At 37.7% G+C, this 24,989-nt stretch overlaps 1 protein-coding gene across 1 annotated transcript in view; it reads left to right on the top strand.

Annotated features, from left to right (window-relative positions):
- The window catches only part of LOC140241546 (uncharacterized), a 79,282-nt gene extending 60,266 nt beyond the window's left edge, over positions 1 to 19,016 (top strand). The window contains exons 9-10 of the mRNA XM_072321281.1: positions 17,995 to 18,049; positions 18,931 to 19,016. Coding sequence (XP_072177382.1) covers positions 17,995 to 18,049; positions 18,931 to 19,016 — 141 coding nt within the window. The remainder of the gene's footprint in view (positions 1 to 17,994; positions 18,050 to 18,930) is intronic.
- Positions 19,017 to 24,989: the final 5,973 nt, after the last annotated feature.

Here is a 24,989-nt window from a genome sequence, read left to right as displayed (position 1 = left end):
GCTCCTCCCCTACTTGCAGATACAGCTGCAGCTGCAGTTGTAGTCTCCTTGATACCAATGTCATATTGGCAGTATCAAGCTTTTAACAGCCATAGAATTTTGGACAGCACACGGCAGCGCTTTTTTTTGCATCTGTACAAAATATACAACAATTTGTTAGATCTTCTTACGAAAGACTTGAGAATGCCCTGAGCTGCATGTACAACTATATTGCAACAACAAAAAAAAAAAACGTAAGTGGGCTGTATGATGTAAAGAGAACTCGAGGCATTCTTGCGAAAAACATAAGAAACTCTTAGGGCCATTGTATATTAAAACCAGAAATCATTTTGTTTCTCAAGAAGGTCTTGAAGTTCATGCGAATTAAACGGCATTATTACGAACTTTGTAAGAAGGCTGTAAGAATCTATGCCCTGTCTAGGAATCTCTACAACCTCCTGAATTCATCCTGAACGCATCGTTTGTACGGACCTTTGTGACCATAGCTTTACATAGGAACAATGTCTCAAAAAGTAAATAAAAGCACTTTGTTATTTAATTTTCATGCAAGGAGCGGCCTGCTTATTTGGTTGAGGCGGGTCTAGGGCAATTACCCCCTGGGCAATTACCCCGCACCCTTCCCCTGGCCCTAATCCTAATCCTAATCCTGAACCTAACCCTAACCCTAACCCAAACTCCTAACCCTAAACCTAACCCTAACCCTAATCTTTACTCTAACCTTACCACTAACCAGTATTTGGCCGGGGGGTAATTGCCCTCTGGGGGTAATTGCCCGGATACGGGTTGAGGCATATGAAGGCCCAGTGCATGTTGGTGACAGTGCGTAGCCAAGTTAGTCTCCATTAAGACGCTAAACAGTACCTGCAAATTATTCTAGATCAAAATGAGGTGACTGTTGGAGGTGGTCTTCAATATCCCGTTACTCATTTCAAAACCATTATGGAAAAAGTATTGTATGTATTGAAACAGTTGTTTTTTCCCCTTTCGGATAGATCTATTTGACGTCGGAGACGTGATCTGCTTTGGTATAAAATTCCAGACGCCTGTCCTTGTCTATGTCCTGCAATTTTTCTGATACCCCTCCCCACCCTATGTTTTGCATTTTTTTCCCTCCAATGATATTGTAAGAAGGTGTGTGTTCATGCTATTGATTTTTCTCCCATTGAACAAGTCAAATTAAATTTTCCAGTCGGTCCAGTTGTAAAAATCAGTGATTTGTGGATATGGAACATGTAATACGTCTTCCCATCTGACATAAATTATACTCAGCATATTAGAGATTTTGAAGACAACACTATCACCTTAATTATCTATATTCCTGCTGTTATCATTTTTTATCATTATCATTAGTAGTGTGTTGTAGTTATCACAATTGCACACATTTTGGTATAGGAAGCAATATAGGCAAGTATATCTGAATACATGAAATAAAGCAGAAATCAAGTTCATGCTAATCACCATAACAATTTATTTCACCACACCAATTTTTGAGCGATTTGCAACAACACTTGAGGAAGAGCGAATCGCTCAAAAATTTGTGTGCCATAAATAAATTTTTGGTGATCAACATGAACTTGGTTTCTGTTTTATTTTCGATATCATGATAGTGCTGGACAAACACGTAGACTACTTATTCAATATATATATATATATATATATATATATATATATATATTTATGTATTATATATATATGTTTATTTATTCACACACACACAAGCATGAACACCTTTCGAAATTTTCTTCCCACATAAAACAGAAAGTGAAGTTGAACAGAGTTAATTTTACTGATTTTTTACAATTTATTTGACAGTTATCAAGGTCAAAGTTGATTGCTGAGAATCAACCACAGTACAGTGACGTACCATTTGCCAGAAGTACCATTATTATACATAATACGGTGACTACAATCACAGGCAATACATGTGTCGGGAACATATTATGCAAATAATAGGTAACACCACCAGTATCGAAAATTTGTGACAACTATTATAATCACAAAAGCAAATGCATGAACATGTATAATGGACATGCAATAGGGCAACAACATAAAATTCATGAATAATGGACACTGTCTGGCAAGAATATCTAAGGCAATACATCATTATAGTGCACAATTTCACTTGCCCTTGTTAGCTTCAAGCGTGATTGAAGATGATATCATAATGAGTGTGAAAACATACTATGGTATAGTATGAAAACAAGTATTGCAAATTTGACAACAGTTGTACATCGCAAAAGCAAATGCATATATAATGAACTAGCATGCACTATGGCAACATAAATCTATGAATTATGGACACTGAAAAGAACACCAAAGGCATTCCTGGCAACAGTATAAGAGGCAATACATCTGTAAATGCAAGATTTCACTCACACTTGTTAGCTCAGCATGATTCAAAATGAAATCCTTGGTAATGAGTTTAACAAAAACTACCCCATAGTATGAAAACATAATTTGGTAACAATATGTAAGCAAAACAAGTATCGCAGATATGACAACTATTGTATATCACGAAAGCAAATGCATGTATAACGAACTAACATGCAATATAGCAACAACATAAATTCCATAAATAATGAACACTGTCTGGCAAGAATATTAAATGCATTCTTGGCAACAATATCAACGAAATGCAATACATGTACATCTGTATAGTGCAAGATTTCACACGCACCTGTTTGCTTCAAACGACATTCAGAGTGAAATCGTTATGAGTGTGAAAACATACTACCGCATAGTATGTATATCTGTACATGTAGGCAAAACAAGTGTCACAAAATATGACAACTACATGTATTGTATATCACGAAAGCTAATGCATGTACAATCACTTAGCATACAATATGGCAGCACAATAAAACCATGAACAATGGACACTGGCAAGAATATCAAAAAAAAAATATATCAAAGGCAATACTGTATAATCCAAGATTTCACTAGCACTTGTTAGCTTCAAGGGCCATTCAAAATGAAATCCTAATGAGTGTGAAAACATACTATGGTATAGTATGAAATGTTAACGTGGCAACAATATGTAAGCAAGACAAGTTTCGCAAATACATGTATGACAACTATTGCATATTGTGAAAGCAATGTTTAATGAACGTGTATTAAATTTGCAATGTGGCAACAACATAAAATCCATTGATAATGGACACTGGCAAGAATATGAAAGGCATTCTTGGCAACGATATCAAAGGCAATACATTCATATAGTGCACAATTGCACTTGCTCTTGTTAGATTAAGCACCATTCAAAATGAAATCCTAATTTGACTGTCAACACATGCTGCAATATACGTAGTTTGAAAGCATGATGTGGCAGCATGATGTGGCAACAATATGTCTGCAAGGCAAGTATCGCAAATATGACAACTATTGTATAATGCGAAAGCAAATGCATGTATAATGAACTAATATGCAATACTGGAGTATGGCGACAATACACAGTGTAAAATCCATGACTAATGGACACATTTAGTTAGTGATGTTTTCCACCATAAATGTGACAAACTTGTTTATTCTTTACAGAAGCTTGGCACTTTGACAACCATAGTCACCTGTAAGGCATACAAATTTGTACTTGTAAGAAATTTCATGGGAGAAGAAAGTTTGGTGTACATCATCATTGCAATTATTCCAAATGCCGATCAAAACTCATAGAAGCAACTTTTGATATTTTGCCAGTGCATCAGCAAGTGTATCATTAGGGAAAAAACATTTCAGAATATGCAGGCAAAATCGGGCATGTACACTCTCTCAAAGCTGCACTGCTATCAAGTCCTCAATTTTCAATGATGTCTAAACAGGATCAGCTTTGATAGGTCCTTTCGAGTAGTTGGTCCGCTGATAACTTCAGTCATGTGTTTGGCAAGGTAGTGCATTCTAATAGTCAGGTAAGGGGCGGCTACTTTCCGTATCAGACAGAAGACATGGTTGCAGTCTGCTGGGGCATCGTACATATGATCTGAGAACGAGGTGAAGATGCTACCTTGCCCAACTTCTCCTAGGACTGCAGAGCATAATCATATGGCATGAGGGAGGTGGGATGACTGAGGTAGATGGCCTCTGGTTACCTTCAGAAGTCGCTGCAGACACATTTCGGTTCTTTCGCACACTTTGACAACATCTCATGCGGGTCTCGCCAAACCACCCCTGTCTTTCTTTCGAAGGCTCCCATTCATGACTTCTCCAGTAGTGAGGGCCGCTGCACATTCTTTGCACGACAAAGTTCTCTGTGTCATTTTAACTGCATAACCAGCAATGTACAGGATGACAGCCTTCTTGTACGTAGACAGCTCATTCATGTTCGGTATGCCTGCGTAGTCATGGTCTGTCATCATGGGAGTTCTCATTGACAAGTCATACTTGCGAATGAGGTGCTGGTCTGAGTCCATGTTGGGATTGATGAGCTTCCTTCTTCCAATTCCCACATGCAGAATGGTTGTACTATCTTGAGCTGTACAATTCCCCCGGATGCCTTGGATCTCATGGCTGACAAGCATTTTCTGTACAAGGTGGAGAACTCTCGAGCTGTGGGATTGTTGTTGCATCCAAGAGAGGACCTGACTGCACAAAAGAATAGCTTGAGATGATCTTGGCTCATCTTGTATGTGAGCAAGTACTTCAACTTTGGAGATTCTGCACAGCACACACCAGCTTGTCGTACAGATGCTTGGTGCTTGTGATCGCTGCAAGAAAGCCTATGAAAGGGGTCTTGCGGGGCGTTTCGTGCATTCATTTCCCATGTGCGTCTGTGATGGACTCGAGGTATTTGTATGTTCTTTCCACGAAGGGTTTCCATTTGTGTTCATTTTCTGGATGGAGGGCAACTTTGGAATTGCAGGCAATGGGATCGCGTGAGTTCAAAAGATCAAAGAGGTGGTCGATTGTACGGATGAAATGTACTGTAGCTCTGCATCCCTTGAATTGTGGCAAACCTTAAGCTCTTCGAGAAATTCCAAGGCATTGGCAACACTTGCACTAAGGGTCTGGGGCTGCAATGTTTACTTTCATTTTCTGCTTTTGCTAATGCATGTGTGGGTTCCATAGCTTATTTCCAAGTCGCATCCCTTCGTCTTCTTGTAGCTTGTGGAGTTCCTTGATGTAGTCCCATCTGATGTTGTTTCCGTCTCCATCTTTGAGGATTCCGTTTGCAGCCAAAGTGTTCCGCATCAACTTCAGCATATGACATACATCTAGGAAAACGCTCACTAGATGATCTGGCTTGAGTGGATGTGGAAAGGAAGGGACAAGGTTGGGCATTTTCATGCTAGCTCCTAATGTTTCCAGCATTGTCACGTGACATGATGGCCCATCACACGTTAGGGATTCTATCCAAACCCCAACAGGCATTGCTGAACGAGGTTAGCACGATCACGTCCAGACATTCCATGAATGAGAAAGTAACCAACTGGCAGCTTCCAGTTGGAATTAAATGGAACAACCATGAACACCAGGGCTTCTGTTGCAATAGGATTTGTATCATCCTGACACTCTGTTCCTATGTCGACGTACCCATGAACCCTCTTTCCATTCCACTGAGCATGTTGTTTAATGGCCATTTCGTCAAGCATGAGACCACATACAAGTTCTTGTCCTCTCTCCTTTGACTCCCTCACTTTCTCTTCCAGCGTACTGAAGGCTTCTGCTGTGAAGCCTGGCTTCCCGTCAATGTTGCTGTACCATTTACGGATAACAGAAGGGTGTGGCAGCTGGAGGTCGAAGGTCTTTCTTACAAATCTGTATGCTTTGGCTGAGTAAAAGTTCAACGTCAGCGCAAAGGCACGAAGAGCCGGTGGATACTTTTCCCTCAAGGAAGCATCTTTGTCTTTCGTTTTGACGAGTCTCTTCATTATTTCCCCAGGTACATTACAGGTTTTCTCCAGCATTTCAAGGCCACTCTCTGAAAGCATGTTCTTCTCTTTCAATGTACTCACAACCTCCTGCAGAGATTTCACCTTTTTCTTTAGTCTGCATGCTCTGGTCTGAGTTGTCTTCAGGCGCTTCTTCATGTTTGACATGTGGTCATACATCCTATCAAGCCGACGCTTAACACTTCTTGGGCTGTCACGAATGCTGTAAGTATGATCATGATGAGATTTCCGCTGCTTAGGTGGAGTTCTGGGGGCAAGCAACACAGATTCATCGTTGCCTTTTGTAACAGGTCCAATTGCTGTTGAAAAAGCACTGCTTGTAGGTGGATCACAAACTGGGTCTTCTGGTGCGGTTGAAAGCTCATCAAGCATTGACGAGGGGGAGTCTTCTTCTTGCTTGGGTTGTGTGTCTGCTTGGACAGAGTTCCGAGGGAAAGGGGCCTTGCATTGTTTGACTGTCTGTGAAAAGACAAATAAAAAACAAACGAACTAATTATATGATTCATTTCTTCGTTACAAACAATTCTGATTAGTGATATATTGAAATGATCCATCAATAACGCATACTGAATCCTTTAATGAATTTAAAGCATCCCTAGAGTATGGGCAATGACAGGAATGTCTTTTTTTAAACAATACAATCAGTAAGTTACTGAATAAAACAAAATTAAAGAGTACACATTAACTTTTACTGATATAGCACCTTTCTTCTAAACTGATGTACAGGGCATACGTTGCATGTCTGCACTTCTCTTTTCATGTCATTCTTTCCATGATGTACTGTAATGTCCACTTCCTATTATATCATCCAGCATACTTATATAATGCAGGTGTGTGTGTGTTAAATTGGACAAACTTTTGAAATGAAAAATTTCTTCAGCAAACACTCCTGAATTATCTACATGATAAAAATTCACTGGGAATTTTATATTGTGACACTGCATCACAGTAGCAAAATATTGGGTACATTAAATAACAATGAAAACATGAATATGCCCACTGCCTCAGTGACCATCAATAATGGGAAGGGCTTCACAGTAATGACTTGCCATCATCAAATCATGCACATACATGTATGTGTACACAAGGTATAATGGGGTGCATGAAAAGGCCCTCAAGTATCAGAGTACATGTATCAAGCCATTCAACATTTCCTCTCTCTTTCCCTCTTCAAATGTCTGTATGCAGAAATATGTGCCTTAAAATTGAGACAGGTGCTGCATTGTGACATGTTTGTTACAATGAAGCAAAATATGTAAGAGTGTAGTATTATTTGTTTATCTTTTGCCACTCCCCAAAAGTTGTACATATGTATAATCTATCGTAAAGACCAAAAATAATATTAGAAAAAAAATTCATGTGCAGCTCGAATATTCTTCCATTATCAATGTGTACCAAGTCAAACATACACAAACATCCAAAGTAGCTGGGGCATGATGGAAGCTTGAAACAAGACTTTTGCTCACCAGCACGGCAAGAACAGACAAACTATTCCTTCTCTAATTGGCTCATGCATTTGGAACAGTTTGCTTGCATGCAATCTTGTCTGTTTGTCTCAGTACTTTAAGCCCCTGGTGGACACAATTTCAAAATTTGCAATGTGCTTGAATTTAGTGGATATTTGAGCAGGGTGTAAGACCAGGAGAAGAAAAATTTATTGACACACGGGGTGTACGTTGATGCAACCTATCGCAAAAACAAAAATGAAAAATTCAAGTTGCGGTTGTTAGACATTTCTCTTTTTTTTTGGGTATGCCATATTCAAAATTTGTTCTTCTGCACATACCCTCATGAGATGTTGTGGGAAGTTGAGTAAAGTTGGTACAGCATCTGCCTGCAGCCTTGTTGTCTGGCCTGTGCGATCGAAGTGCTTCTCTTTGAAGTGTTCGGAACACAAAGTGGAGTATGGCTTTGGAGTCCAGTGGTCTCTTCTCATTTTTAACATGCTGGGAGAACATACGATAAATGTACATGTGAAAATTGTTATATCAGATTTGTATAGACCTCATGGCATGGAGTTATATTCATAATCATAAAAACATGTGTACCTACAACATACATGTATATGGCATGCAATGATGATGACTGCATGTGGAAAGCTAGAAAGCTCCTGATAAGATTAAAAGCAAAGCAAGCAGTTTAAGGGTCTATAGAAGTCTAATTTGTTAGAGACTATCCAATAATCACCCCTAACTTTATCGTAAGAAGAGACTATAACTACGGTTTTAGCTAATTCAGACAGAAGTAAATATGAAGGTTACCACTTATACCAGAAACTAGATTAGAATCTACTATAGACAATAGACTTCTAGTACTACTGACAGTAAATTTGGTAGAATACTGACGAATAGTAGGGTCCTAGTATTATTATCATTGAACTTTCTTCATTAGTCTACTCTAAGTCGGTCTAGACAAGAATATATCTCCAGTTCTACACCTAAACTCAAAATTACATGTCGACATGTCGACGGCAAACACAGAATCCAGTGTCTGGGAATACATGTAGATTTGCGCCCAAGAAAGCCAGACATACGATCCGCCTTACTGTAACGTTACTTGTCGGGGAATTAATTTACTTGTCATTCTCATCATGGCTTGGTGTCAAACTCGCCTGTGAAATGTTTTTCCACATCCTCTCGTCAAACGATTTGTGCAGTTTACAGCCGCACAAGAAGGCATTTTAATGCGTGGCTCAGTTCGAAATGTCAGAAAAGCACGGTCAGCTCAGTGAATGGCGTTTGGGATTTGCACGCAAAAAGTGTTGCTGCGTAAAATGGCGGAGGTCACGTGACAACCAGTCGAGCGACGGCGACAGTACGGCAGTTATTGATTCTTCTATTGTGTAAGAGTTCTGTGGTCCGTCCGTCCGTCGTCCGTCCGTCGTCTGTCCGTAACGCTACAAAAACTTAAATAACTCATTACTCTGGGCTTCAATTGCAATCAAACTTTGAGGGAAGAGGAGTCGTACAAAGTTTCACATTTTACCATATATGAAGGTCACCTCAAGGTCAAAGATCACAGGCAGAGGTCAATGAACTTTAGGGCCCAATGTTAAGTTTTTATGGCGCGTTTCTATTATGGGTCATAACTTTTGATCCATAGGTCCGTTTGTGACTAAACTTGGATGGTAGATGTCCCTTGGGGAGTGGATGATCACCACAAGGTCAATGGTCACAAGCATGGGTCAACAAACTTTTAGAGCCCAATGTTAAGTTTTTATGGCGCGTTTCTATTATGGGTCATAACTTTTGATCCATAGGTCCGTTTGTGACCAAACTTGGATGGTAGATGTCCCTTGGGGAGTGGATGGTCACCACAAGGTCAAAGGTCACAGGCAGGGGTCAATGAACTTTAAGGGCCCAATGTTAAGTTTTTATGGCACATTTTTTTTTGCCATAGATTTTTACACTTTTATATCTCTTTTTATCTGTTATATCTCTTTTTTTTAATCTGTTATGTCCCAATCGCTTACAATTTCTTGTACGCGAATGGGCGAGACACATTATGGCACTTGCCTTGTTATACTCCCACCCACACATAGTGTGTATGGGGGTATAGACAGATCACTCTGAGGTCAAGTGGCCTGGCAGTTGGGCGGTCGGTGGGTAGGTGCAAAATCTTGTGGCTTGAACTACTCTCTCATTTTTGGCATGTGCGACCGCTATCATAGGTAGATGTGCAAGACACCTTTTTTTTTTCTCTGTATGGAGTAATGTGTTACCATGGTAACAACAAATTTTGTTAACAATCATGCAAAATCTTGAGGCTTGAACTACTCTCGAAGATCACTTTTTGGACAATTGGTCTAAAATTTGGCATATCGTAGCTGGGGTGACAAAAACTCGTATCTCAAAATTGTCAAATGTTCAGGAGAGCGAAAAAACATGGCGGCCAAAGCACTATAGTGAATGGGAAAGCCTTCTCTTTGACATGTCATGGTGGCTTCATTTTTGGAGTAAGACAGTTAGGATTTGGCCAAGACATCACTTGACCCATTATTTGACCATTAAGCTAAAAAAAAATTGTTTTGACATTTTTGAGATACGAGGTCTTGTCACCCCAGCAACGATATGTGACTGCAATCGTAGGTAGATGTGCAAGACACCTTTTTTTTTTCCCGTAATGCATTGCCATGGCAAAGGCAAATTTTTGTTAAAATTACATGTTGTGGATTGAACTACTCAGTTTTAGAGCAATTCAGCTGAAATTTGATACATGCAGTCAATGTAATGTATAGTTGTGCAAGACGCCTTTTTCCAGAGTGTTAAGAAATCATATAAAAATAATATGGATTGACCCTACTCCCTTAGTTTGTGAGTATTTGACTTGAATTTTGGCACATGTGACCGCTACAGTATGTAGATGTGCATAACACAATTTTTGTTGATGTTGAACAATGCATTGCCATGGTAACAGCATTTTTTTCAATGAAAAGCTTACTAGATGATTGTGCATTCAGCTAACTCTGTCAGTCTTTGAGCATTTGGCTTGAAATTTGACACATGTGATTGCCATAGTATGTACATGTGCAAACTTTTTCTTTCCTCATTGTTGAACAATGTGTTGCCACAGTAACAGCGTATAGTCCATGGGCCAAGACCCGAAAAATGAGTTGTTGGTACCATCTGAGGTGGCACAACCTTTTTGGTGTCAGTTTGTTTGTCGGGCATAGATATGCTTATCAAGCTATGATAGCATTTCCAAATGAGTAGCTTAGTCATAATAAATGAATTTTTAACCAATTTGGTCTCGTTTTTATATCCCTATACTTCTGAATCGAAACTAAACCGCTATACAAAGAAGAGCACTGCCTTCTGTATGTCCATATGTGTTCTGTTGTAAACGCGGTGCGCTTAGTTTTTATTCAAGGCAGCGAAGGGAATATCCAAAGGGTTATGATGTCCACAGCTGTCACGCGGTGCGCTTAGTCTTTATCTAGACCAATGTACCGTTATCATATCTGGCCCGTTTCATGGTTAGGCGCCACTTTTTGTCAACCTAGGGGTCAAAATTTCAAGTTCTCTTTAAGAGATGGAATGTCTTGATTTTTTATTCCCAAGAATGTGAATTTAATGGAAAATGTAATGCCAGAGCTTAATTATTATTACAATATCTGATATTATGAATGGTTCTATAGGAGATGAAGGTAACTTTGCTGAAAGATAACACTATGATACCATGGACAGAGCTGACACACTATGTGTCCAACAGGTAATTTGATACTGTAACATGATTAAGTGATATTTAAGCAAACTTCGTGCCAGATTTTGTGTTCTTATTTGGATTTATTGGAAAATTGTACCGCTTTGAAGGAAAAATATGGTGTGAAATAGAGTAAATGACTTCAAAAAGTTTCTCTTGTTTTACACTTCCTCATTCAGGATGTGTAATATTTCATGGAGATAATGCTTATGTTGGGGGACATACACACACCTAATATTAACATTGTGAGTGTCCAACTTTTACATTTAAAATTTCAGCTGGAGGATGTGGTGGATGTGACAAAAACAGATGTAAACGGACATTTTACACCTTGAGCAATAAACAAAAGAAATAAGCCAAGTGATTACCCAATGAACAGTCAGCACAAGTCAGTTTACAGTAAGAAACAAATTATGTTTCACAAGAAAGCTTTTTTTTTTTTTTTGTCTTCATAAATGCTATCAGTAATATCCAACAGGGTGGATGTGACATGTGAACGGAACACCAATTTCCTTATTTTGTTTTCCTGCACACCTTGCATTGCAACCAATGATTATAATGCATGCAGTACCATCAAGAATGCTGTATTCAAAGTACAAGTCACTGCTGACAAGGTTCCATGTCCTGTAAAAGTTGTGAATGCCTGAAATTCCTTATAAGTGGTGGATGTGACGGATTGGAGATGTGAACGGACATTTTTACTCTTCTTCAATTTATACTTAATAGTAATAGTTGAAATCATTACTAACATTTCTATTGGCTCACATGCACTGAATGACCAATTTTTAGGTCTTTTTGCAGACATACATGTACACTGTTAATTGTACAGTTCACTTAATTCTCTTAGAGTAAATTGGATCCAACACAGGGGATGTGATGCCAAAATTGTGAACAGAATTCCGAATTTTAATCTTTCTTTATCATAAACTGGCAACAGTAATTCTACTTGGAAGAACCACATAGAAAAACCACATTTCAGAATGCAAATCACTGCTCACAAGGGTCCACATACAGTTGTATTCTCAAGTTTCAATGTATGAATGCCTGAAACCCTTGGTGCAGATGTGACAAAATCAAATGTGAACAGACATTTTTTTACCTTCAATTTATGTGAACTGCATATTAATAAAACAATAAATTCATCAACATAGTAATGACATTCTTACTCTTTAACCAATGAAGTCATACATAATGTTTCTGATAGAGCAATTACGCACTCAATTTTTCTCACAGTAAATGATATATCCAACATGGTGAATGTGACATTTTTATTGTGATCAAAATCCCCAATGTGCAGTTAAGTGTTTTCCCAGGGTATCGAAAAGAAAAGGTACAAGTTACAAGTAATTGTGAGTCTTAATCTTCCCTTTCGTCCTACCTATAGTTTCTGCCTATGACAAACTTTAAAAGTGAAAACCTGGTATAAAGACCAATCCTCAATAATAATAACAAAAATGCAGATTATGTGGTTATGACCCTGTGTGCATTATGCATTGTAAATCTACAGCACAGGCAAAAGTTACAATAACTCTCGCATATGTCACCTACCAGGATTCCACCCATAAACTTTATCATGTCAGTTAAAAAGCACATTTCTAATTTGCCATAGTTTGTTGATATTGAAGCACCACTGTTAGTATGTTAATGCAAAGGGTATACATAGGCCCTACATATTGACAAGATGAAATCTTTATTTGTATAGTTTGTGTTCTGTAAAAAGAAGCATTTTCTCCTCCTCGTCCATATACCACCCTTCCACCTCTCCTACAGCTGTACATCATCACCAGGATAAGCCATTCTTTGTCAATCGAAGACCATTCATTTTTTCTTTTTTTTTGGAAATAACAAACTTTATTTCCCTTTTTGCTTTATGAGTATCATTATGTATTCAAATTAAAAAATAATAATTTAGGGTTAACAAAACTTGTTACACCTTCAGATGAACAAACCTTCAGAATAACATGCCTTATTTCATATTTGGATTTATGAACCTTTGGAATAATGACCTTTATCTAATTCTTGGATTTACAAAGCCTCAGAAAAATAAACCCTCTCTCATTTTTTCGCTGAACGAACCTGTAAGTTAAGGGGCTTTGTGTGTTTCAGAATAACAAACATTGGGAATAATGAACAACCCTAATGAGCTTTTGATAGCTGGCTATAACATGTAATCTTGTGAAGCACATACAGCAAGTGTTTTTTTTTTTTTTTAATCATGGCAAATACTGAATAATGCTAATTTTTGTCAACAAGGGGCAATTTGTCAGTCAGTTGCAATAAAAACAACTTGATACAAGGGTTTATTTATTTGCATAAATATTGACTTACCCTCTGCTAAAAAGAATTGGAAGGAGCACTGTTTGGCCGTTGGGGTTGAGGCAGTTTAGTGGATATGAATTACAATGCCTGCCTAATAATCAGGAGCTTGTTGGTTCCAGAGTTGTATGCCCATGATTTTTTATTAGGACTACAACTATAAACACTGAATAATTGGTGCTTATTGTACATCGACAAGGGGCAATTTGTCAATCAGCTCCACTTAAAAACAACTTGATGTAAGAATTCATTTATTTGAATACCAGGTAAATGCACAGTATCTACTGCACAGGATCACATACATGTACATTGTAGAACTAGCACGGGCTCTGTAGCGGAAGCTTGGTAGTCTAGTGGATATGACGCCAGTCTGGTAATCAGGAGATGGTCGATTTTAATCCAGCTTGAGTATCATATGGCCATGTTTTTTTCATCACACATTTGGTTATACTCCTAAAACACTGAATAACTACGCTGATGCAAGAATTCCTTTCTTTCTAAAAATGCATTGGAAAGTGGGGTTAAACGGACCCCTTCAGTGAGATGGACCCATACCATTATCTCTGTGAATCACCTTCACTGTACCTTCACTGGAAACTAAACATCAGGAGATAGTTGGTTTAAATCTGACCCAAGTTGAATGCCCATTATTTTTTTTTCATGGCTACTACTAGAACACTACATAACCGGTGCTTACTTATGTTGAAGGGCAATTTTCAGTCAGTTGCAGTAAAGTGATATATAAATCAATTTAACTTTTTTTTTCACCCCTCAATCTAAGTTAACCATTCCAATGGTTGTGGATCATTTCACACTGTGTTCAAGTTTTGATGCTGTGTGAAGCATTGGGAACTAATGCTGAAAAATGCTGTGCGTTGGGGAGATATACTGTGTGTCCGTTCACACCCCAAAATGTCACATCCACCACATATTCAATCATTTTTAAACTTATTAAATACAGTATACAGGAGAGGTCAAATCAATGTAATTAAATAACATTTATATTCTTTTGCCTTTTTGAGATTAATTATCTGGAAAATTGATTAGAATATGTAGAACATCAGTTTTCACAGTCAGAGTGACAAAATCATACTACATCCTCACTGTGAACAAGTATTCTAATGTAAAATTATAGTGAATGTGGTATAAAAGTGGGTGTCTGATATCTAGATATCTTGGGAAAGACATGTTTTTTAAGTCTAAACATATTTTGTCCCAAAAAAAATAGGTTGTCCCTAGATTTTACTTGATATTCACGGAAATGTCCGTTCACATCTTGAAATGTCACATCCACCAGGGCATTTCACATATTTTTTAAGTTTTTCAAATTTTTAGTTTCATAGTAATCTCAAAATCAGTGGCATTTATAAGGTTACTAAAGAGTCTAAAATGTGTTGAGATTTAAAGTTAATTGGACCAGTATTTACTGAGATGCACACCAAAATGTGTTTCTGACAAGAAAGGCTGGTGGATGTGACATGTGTGAACGGACACCATGTTTTGTGAAATAAAAAAAGCATTTGAATTTCAAATCCTAAATTGTTTCAGAGGGATAGCCACCCAACTGTGTATCATTGATTTATGCAAAAATTTTAGAAATAATCTAAACCATTAAAAAGTTATAGATTTATAAAATCTTGGTGGATGTGACAAAAATGTGAACGGACATTTAAATTTTGTTTTCAAGTTACTGCCATTTCATCAGATGGAACTGAAGCACAAACAAACTTTCTACAGTCACTCATACAAAGCTATACTTTACTTTTACATTATTTTCCTGAGACTTGCCTTTGTTTTCTTACTTACACAACCCATATAAGCAGATGATTAAATGTGAACGGACAATGTCACATCCACCAAGAGAATTTTGGGGTGGAAAAAATGTAACAAAAAGGAGTTCAAACTTTTTAACTCTGATATGATTCATTATGGCTACTCATACACTTAACATAGATATGTTCACTTAGCTCATAGCTAGATATGATACAGAATGGCAAAGTTTGCAAAAAAGGGATGTTTGCCAGGTTGACACACAGTGGGTCCGATTTGGGCACATCTTGCCTCACTGTGAGCAAATGCTTTGGAGTTGCATTTTCGTTATGCTATGGGAGGTAGACCCCATGGGGGTCTAACATATGCATATCAAAACATTTCATGAATCTACTCTTATTCTGTGTAGTAGACTGAAAACTGAAAAAAATGAAAAGTGGCGCCTAACCGTGAAACGGGCCATCTAAAGTTCCTCATAAAAGGGATTTATAACGATTATCTATACCGTTTTTATACTACCCTATCAACAAATATATCAGTTTTAAACAAAAATCACTCTGTTCATTTACAATATCATTCATTATAATGTATCGAAGTGTACCGGTACATTGTTTTGCGTTATCTTATATTGTTGGAGGGAAATAAAGCGACATTGGCGTGGTATCAGCGTTTTCACCGTAGCGTTTTCGCGGGAAAATGATAAATAATTGAAAGATACGGTAAAATTCACGAGGAATTGCTTTTGTTGTTGTTGTTGTTTTTAGATAAAAGGATATACACTGTATCATACGCCTCGGATATTCCCTTCGCCTTCTAGAATAAAGACTAAGCGCTGTGGGCATCATAACCTTTGGATATTCCCTTCGCTGCCTTGAATAAAGACTAAGCGCACCGCGTTTACAATAGAACACCTGTGAACGTACCATAGAGCTGCATTTTACAGCTCTATGGAACATACAGAAGACAGTGCTCTTATTTGTATAGCGGTTAGTTTCGATTCAGAAGTATAGGGATATAACAATGAGAACAAATTGGTTAAAAATTCATTTACTACGACTAAGCTACTCATTTGGAAATGCTATCATAGCTTGATAAGCATATCTATGCCCGACAAACAAAACGACACCAAAAAGGTTTTGCCACCTGAGATGGTACCAATATCTGGCCTGGCCCATGGACTAATATTTTGAATGAAAATCATACAGAAATACTGTGGATTCAGCTAACTCCCTCAGTCTTTGAACATTTGGCTTGAAATTTGGCACATGTGACTGCTTTAGTACGTAGATGTGCAAACTTCAGCTTTTGTCATTCTTGAACGATGTGTTTCCATGGTAACAGCATACTTTGATTGAAGATCAAACAAACATTGTGGATTCAGCTAACTCCCTCAGTTTTTGATTATTTGGCTTGAAATGGGGCACAATGTGACTACTATAGTATGCAAATGTGCAAACTTTATCTTTCATTATTGTCAAAGCATGTGTTGTCATGGTAACAGTGTAATTTCAGTGAATATCATACAAAAATACTGTGGATTCAGCTTAACTCTTTCAGTCTTTTTAGCATTAAGCTTGAAATTTTGCACATGTTACCTCTATGGTATGCAGATGTTCAAATTTTATCTTAGGTCTTTGTCAAACAATATGTTGCCATGGTAACAGCATATTTTAGATGAAAATCATACAAAAATATTGTGCTTTCAGTGAACTCCCTCAGCTTTTAAGCATTTGGATTGAAATTTGGCACGTGTGATGGCTATGAAATGGGGTTGTGCAAAATTCATCTTTTGTTTATGTCGAACATTGTGTTGCCATGGTAACATTTTAAATGAAAATCATAGAAATTACCAGTTTATTTATCTAACTCACTCAGATTTTTAGCACTTGAGATATGACACATGTGACTAATTTTTAAATGAGCAAAACACATCTTTATTCATGTTGAACAATGCATTGCCATGGTAACAAAATTGTTTTTTTTTTCAGTGAAAAGCATACAAAAGTATCAATTGCTTCTTGAACTCCCTCAGTTTTAGGTGGGGGTTTTAATGACATTGAGTGATAGTTCTAGTTCGAGTTAGAATAGTCAACAGGGAACTGGATTTCGAAGCGTTATTTTTTTATTTTCCATCACCAGTTTTCAACCAGCCACAGAATAGTACTTTGATATTGTGATTACTTATGTTGTATCTCGTTAAACATCAATGTACTACAATAAGTTGGGGGAGCACATGTACACTAAGTTCCATTTTTACATGCTCTGAAAGAGCAGTCATCAAGATTTGAATGCCATAGTACTTTACAAGACCTCATTCACTTCAAAAAAACAAAAACAAAACAAAATCCAACATAATGTGCACACTTGTCTACCACTTATCAGACATTGAGAATGCTTGAGGGTCATTAAACGTTTATTATTATTATTATTTTATTTTATTTATACAGGGTGGCCCCGTCAGTAATCAAATACTGTTTTCCAGGGGGCCCTGTAAACACATACATGCAAAGTAACAATCACAACAAATAACATTAACATAACTCACTAGGTCGTACGTCAAACAGAACAGAACTGTTTATGAGAATGAGAAAATGAAAAATAAGACTAAATGTAACAGTTCACAATCTTTTGCTGCAGAATAAACTGGACTACTCAAAAATAAACATGTCACCACCATCTAACAGTACAATCAATTCATGGAAATTAAGAGATGACAGTATGTCATATTGAGAGAAGTGTACATGCTAATGTGTCAGCAAAAGAAATGATTTTCGACATCAGTTGAGAAAGATTGCCTTGAAATATTATTTTCATTGTTGCACTGCAGGATCCAAGAAATAAGCAGTTTCATATATGCGATGATGAGCTCTTCAGAGTATTTGGTAAGTGCAAAAAAATGATACATTGCCTTACATTTAGTCATAAACAATTTCAAAATTTGTTTCCAAGCATAGAAATTAAAAAAAAAAAAAATTATTTTGAAGTATTTAGATTTTTATTTAGATACAGTATGTCAAACGAATATACTCCATGAGTGTCTGTAAGCCATCAACAGTGGTATTTAACAGGAAGCTCAATTATTAAACTATCTTGGGTCATGTGACTGACAGTTCTCTAGTCTAAAAGTATTCTCTTGCTTTGTACACACACACACACAAATAATAATAATAATAATAATCAAAAAGAGGACTTTTGAGTGAGGAATTAACAGTTTCTCTTGTGGAGGTTGTTTAATGGCATAACATTTGTTTAGACTTGTCAGTAGATTTATGATCAACGTGAGCCTATTTGAGAATACATGACATTCATGTAAGGGAATGTTAAGCAGAAGTCTTTATTAACTTCTCATGAAAACAGCTATACATGTTTGAAGAGATGCCTGGTGCCTGTCACATAACCTCACTTCCAAATGTCCAAATTGTCAGTAGTTAAGTTATGCCTTTAAATGATTAAATTTAGCTCCCCCTACATTAATCATATGTGATGTGTTGAGAAAGGAACACATGGATAGTGATTGTTGAGCAAAATTACTTGTCATCCTTTTAATTCAGATCGGATTATGATATCCACAATTACATGCCCCCACCCTTGTAAGAGCAGGCCTCTAGCAGATCTTTGCCATGCAAAATCCCAGTACATGTATACCTGTAGCTGAGTTGAAGTTAATGCAGTTGTGTTAAAGCTATCATTTTCCATTTCTACTTCAATTCTTGTTCTTGGAAAAGTGAATCTGACTTGTCTTTTTCCCCTTCTATGCTGGTAGGGCGCAGGCGGATCCGAACATTCAGCATGATGAAGTATTTAAAAGGCCATATCAAGGACCCCCGCAATTTGACCACAGCTGTATAGTAGAGAAAGAAACTTCCAGTGTTTGGCGCCTTTGTTTTCATAGTGTATATATATGTCAGTGTTGAGTTCATTGGTTATTTTGCATTCCAAAGCTGTACAATGACAGGATTAGTAAGACCATCTATGCGGAAGAATTACTAATGTTTTAGGTATCAACCTCTTTAAAACGAATGTTCTGCAAAGGATATTATGTCATGGAGTAATTGGATAAGAAGTCCAGAAGTTTGGGCAGTGATTCCTCTCTGCATTTAATAGTCAATTTGATTGCCCCAGTGCATGGTAGACTTCCCTTCTGAAGAAAACAATAGAAAAACAGAAAGCATTAGAGAAATGTGCACCTGAAAGAGAGGTTTCAATACTGCCCTGAAATGAAAGTTTAGAGGCTTGAGCAAATATGCTTACAGTTGTGACCATTTGAATGGCAGAAAGTTTTCATGGCCATCAGTGAGCACACAAAAAAGAATATGAAGTCTTAGGAGTGGATGGTTTGCACCATTCTTATACAGCGTACTAATGCAATTTTCAAAGACTTGCTGAATGTGTTTTTTTTTTTTTTTTTTTGTATTAGTTTTATTTCGTTTGTTTGTTTGTTTGTTTTTTTTTTTGCTTTTAATTTTGATATCACTTTGATAACAAGTCTCGAAAGTACATGTAAACATTCCTGTCAATATCTCCTAAAGTGCCCCAGGTTCTTTGTTATGTGCCTTGAACTACATAGATCTTGTGGCATTTTTTCTAGATTTTGTCTTGCTTGTTAATGTTATCCAATCTCCATGAATTCCATGTTACTGTATATCCAAATTTGTGAAATGTGTCAATCTAACATACACTTGCTCAAGTATGTGCATGCTTAGAAGATGATATATTCATTTTTTTAAATTCAATTTCTGCATTCCATCACTTGACAGCATATGTTAATCAAAAGAAACATAAGGACCTGGAATTTCCAGAGATTGCCTAATGTAATGGACAATCACACAGGAACTTGATGATCAGTATAACTTGAAACTGTATGTGTAGATTCTCACTGAATGATATGGTACACTGTGAGTGCTTGCTACACAGCATTTACATTCAATGCATATTTCTTTAATGTTTTGCCCTGTAAACTTTTGCCATCATAGTGGTTTTATTTTGTTTACTTATACAATGTATATCATTTTTTTTAACATCTTATCACTTTGACAAGAAATCATTAATGACAGTAAGGAAAGTATGACCAATTAGCAATGGCATAGTATGTAGTGTTAATGTGAGATGACAATAATTTTGACCAGTCCTTGAGTATAATGCCATGCTTACTCAAAATGAACTTCCAGTACAAGCTTATTGCAAACTAAAATACAGGAAACTGAACAAGATAATATACCCAAATGCACCCATTTAATGCCATCAAAACCTTGAGGCAACAGACAGCACTGCTATTGTATGCTCAATGTTGAAGATACATAAATCCAAATACACCTTTACAATGACTTCATAGTGAGATGCGTGTCATGTTTGGGATAACTATACATGACAGATGGTGATGGATTGTCATACAATTTGCACTATATTCTCAGAATTTAATTTTGTAGATATGAGTGCAAATGTTTCATCAAGACAATGTACTATACCGTCTATGTACAGAGTTCCTGAATACAGGGGAATGTAATTTTATTATTGGGTCAAATAATTATGATCTGAAGTCCTCTCTTATGCTATGTTTACACATGTTCCCGGTAGCCACGGCAGCCCCGTTTGCCCAAAGCGTGATGCACTGTACTGTGGATAGACGAGATATTCTTCTATTTTCCCCCTCTGTATTGTAGTCTTGTTCGTTCCAGTCCTCACTTAGATGAACATGTAGCTATCAGGTGCCATTCTTATGGCATGTGGTTAGGGTAGACTACATGATATTGCCTGTCGCATCCCAGTATGGACAGCCTCCAAGATTTGTTGCAGCTTAGGTGCTGCCATGTTTTGTTGCATTTACCCCATTTTATTACGGCCTACAAGGTTTCTCAATAGCACCAGGATTACCATGGAAAATTTTTTGACAGTTTAAAAATCTAACGCGGCATCCACGGCAATCACAGCCTGTCACATTTGCCCATCCCATCCCCCTGCGTTGTCTCACGTCCATCCCATTTTGTCCATGGTGGCCTGAAACGTGACTGCCGTGGCTGCAAGGAACATGGTGTAAACGCAGCATTAATTTTCGGTATCGCCAATGCACAGAAAACTTCTGTGCATGCTAAAATGCCCTGTCACGGATGCACTGTGGGATTCCTCGTTGCCATTGTTGCTTCTGGTTGTCTTGCTCGTGTCTTGAGTTCCCACGCAATTCAATACAATTTGCGTCTGCTTTACTTTCGTTGCTGCTTTTTTTTCTTCACATACAACTGTAGGATTTAACTAAAAAAGAGTTTTAAATTTCAAAATTTTACTGATTTGCAGTCACTAGAGTCATGGTTCACTACTGCAAGGCTTCAGCGTGCTGATCACATGATGGAAAGCAAAGAAATCTTTAACAAAAAATACCCTTGGATAAAGACGGAATGTGACCTGAGTGCATATGCAGCCAAACCCGAAGCAAGTTTGTCTCCTGGGCTATCCCGTAATATATCTAAAACACTGATCTGTGCATGGTACCTAGGTATTGGTGATGCTGAGAATTAAAGATGAGAATATGTAGGTACTGATATTTTTCATGTGTAAAAGGGGAAAAATACCCTGAAAATCATTTGCTCAGTTGCTATGTATTATAGAAGAAGACATTTTCATTTTCCTATCAAGTAAATATCCACTCATACATGCATTGTCATGCCATCATTGTAAATATTTTTCTTTACTACCTTTGCATGAAAAATGTATATTCAGTCATCATTAATGAACAAAAGAGAGATTTCATGGAATTTCATGTAGAGGACAAATGAAAGGTCAGCTCAGATATAACATCACATTTAAAGTAACTTTCTTAGCTTTGATCATAGTTTACTTTTGTGCACTGTCCTGTACCTCTCATTTTAACTTTTTCTGCTTCAACTGACACAAATAAAATTTCAGGTGAGACTTTCCCTTTACCTGTGGCATTACATGATTTTTCAGTCCCCTCCCCTAAAGAGATGAAAACTTTAGTTTTCATGTTACAGTGCAACTTTGTAAATCAGAGAAACATAATGGAAAACTCACAGGTCATGTCAAAGGTCAAAGCAAAGCTGCAGGTCACCAACCTATTGGGGTTACAGGCATCCAATAAACATGTACTTAGCATGTGTTCAGGCTTGTAGTGGTGTAACATGTATATGTGCTTGTGTACATGAAAGTGTACATGTCTCATTTGTGCTTGTGTAAATGGTATCCTCTAGCAATGCACATTGAAGACATGGGTGACTTTGGTTTCATTTTGTGATGTTGCATGGATTATTACGTGTAATAGAGCTGAGTTCAGTAACAATTGATCCATGTCAAAATTTTTCTGTCTACCTTCTTGGTATGTCTCTTGCAATCTTGTGCATAGGCAATTTTGAATGAAGTATGTTTCCAGGTACACAAGTTAAAGCGACTGTACAGTACTGGTTGAGGTGGGGATTCAGGTTTATAACATTCCTAAGTGAGATAATGAGAAACCTCTTATGAAAAATGAAAGAGCATGTAATTTTAAGAAGGATTCAACGTTTATTTGAGGAAAATTGGTTTTCAAATGGCTGAGATATCCAAAAAAGTGATAATAATAAAAGGAGACAGGCCACGCCTTTTATTAGGATCTCTTTGTTTCACCTTGTTTTGGGATATCTCAGCCATTTTAAAACTGATTTTCATCAAATAAACTTTTGATACCCATTAGAATTGCATGCTCTTTGACATCTCATAGAGTGGTTTCTGAATATCTCGCAAAACGTTAAAAGCTAAATCCTCACTTCAACCAGAACTGTACAGTCCCTTTAAATTGTTTTTACCATCAGGGACCTGAGTGCATGCTCCATGTTTTCCTAAACCACAGTGTATAGTAGTAATATGACACCCCTATACTGATGGTGTATTCATGACTTACCTTCACTGTTTTCTTGACACAGTAGTTACAGAAGATGTGGATATCACACCATGAGGATCCTCATTACACTTTAAAAGGGAGGACCTGACTATATTCTATGTCACAACAGGATTCCTGTGTATTCTGCACCAAGTCTCACTCTTGAATTGCTTGATGTACTTCAGTCAGGGTATCAGCCTTCTTTCTCAAACTGTCCTTTATTTTAATGAGAGAAAAAACAAAATTTTCCATTTCTTGTCCCAGCCAGATGTAGACTTCAGTTCTGGTGTAGATTATACACTGCTTCAGTGAAAATTGGGACTGGAAAAGTAGCCTCAATTGCAAGCTTCAGCTCTAACATTTTTTTGTTCAGAGCCCCTGCAGTGCTTCGCCTATTAGGGCTAGTACCTTCCAAGAAATTTGATAATCTGATGCCAGTGAGTGTAAATGCAGTTGAGGCTTATGCTTTCTAGTGAATATATCATTGTATAGACTGTAGCTTGTAGTTTTTAGAAGTGGGGATATATCTATTGAATGTCATTAATCATGTTGTTTTGAAGGAAGGTGTTTGTTTGTTGTGGGTTTTTTGTTTTGTTTTGTTTTTTTTTTGAGGGGGGAAGGGGATGGGAGGTTTTGCTCTTTTTTTAGCTCACCTGAGCCAAAGGCTCAAGTGAGCTATTGCGATCGCCCTTCGTCCGGCGTCCGGCGTGCGTCGTGCGTCATCCGTTGTGCGTAAACTTTTTACATTTTCATCTTCTTCTTGAAATCCCCAAGACCGATTTTCAACAAACTTGGCAGGTAGCATCCCTAGGTGGTTAGGAACTCATTTTTTTTTTAAATGGGCACTATGCCCCACCCAGGGGGCCCCCAGGGGGGCCCAAACCCCCCAAAATTAAGGAATCTGTAAAAATCTTCTTCTCTAGAACCAGAAGTGATAGAGCTAAGTTAATACTATGAGTTAGTACATTGATGACTGTAATTTCAATTTTGTTCATGGCAGAATCAGGGGTGCCCCCCTTGGGACCCAGGGGAGGGGTCCTAATGGGGCCTAAATTGTACATTTTCATCTTCTTCTTGAGAACCCCGTGACCCATTTTCACCAAACTTGGCAGGTAGCATCCCTAGGGGGTTAGGATCTCAATTTGTTAAAATGGGCACCATGCCCCACCCAGGGGGCCCCCAGGGGGGCCCAAACCCCCAAAATGAAGGAATCTTTAAAAATCTTCTCTAGAATCAGAAGTTATAGAGCTAAGATAATACTATGAGTGAGTACATTAATGACTGTAGTTTCAAGTTTGTTAATAGCAGATCCAAGGGTGCCCCTCTTGGGGGCAGGGGGGGGGGGGGTTGGGAAGGTCCAAATGGGGGCCTGAATTGTACATTTTCATCTTCCTGAAAACCTCATTATGGATTTTCGTCAAATTTGGTAGGTAGCATCCCTAGGGGGTCAGGATCTCAATTTATCAAAATGGGCACCATGCCCCACCCAGAGGGCCCCAGGGGGCCCCAATCCCCCCAAATTAAGGAATCTTAAAAAATTTGGGCCCTTATTGTACATCTTCATCTTCCACTTGAGAATGCCTGGTCAAATTTTAGTAGAGCTGTGAATAATTTAGATTAGTGACTGCGTGAAAGGTGAACTTGCGATACTCAGGTGAGCGCTAGACCCGCGGGTCTCTTGTTCTTTTTACTAGTGGAGAAGATTGGCATCTGTTTCATTGATCTGTGGGTGTCCCTTAGAATGTGTGAAAGGAAGTAAAGCAAACTGATGCTTAGCTCAGTAGTTCCACACTGAAAAGTTTTTGTAAGACTGAATGATATGGTATATGTAGTAATTTAAGAATTCAATCTCATATTGTACCTTATCAGCATTACAGTTTTATAGTGTATAAGTGAGAATTTATGAACAAGCTGAAGATAACAAGAGTAAGGTTGTATTTTTATATCACATCTCTCTT

The sequence above is a fragment of the Diadema setosum genome, chromosome 18, assembly GCF_964275005.1.
Source record: "Diadema setosum chromosome 18, eeDiaSeto1, whole genome shotgun sequence".
NCBI classification, from domain to species: domain Eukaryota; kingdom Metazoa; phylum Echinodermata; class Echinoidea; order Diadematoida; family Diadematidae; genus Diadema; species Diadema setosum.
This window is presented reverse-complemented; position numbering and strand designations above follow the sequence as displayed.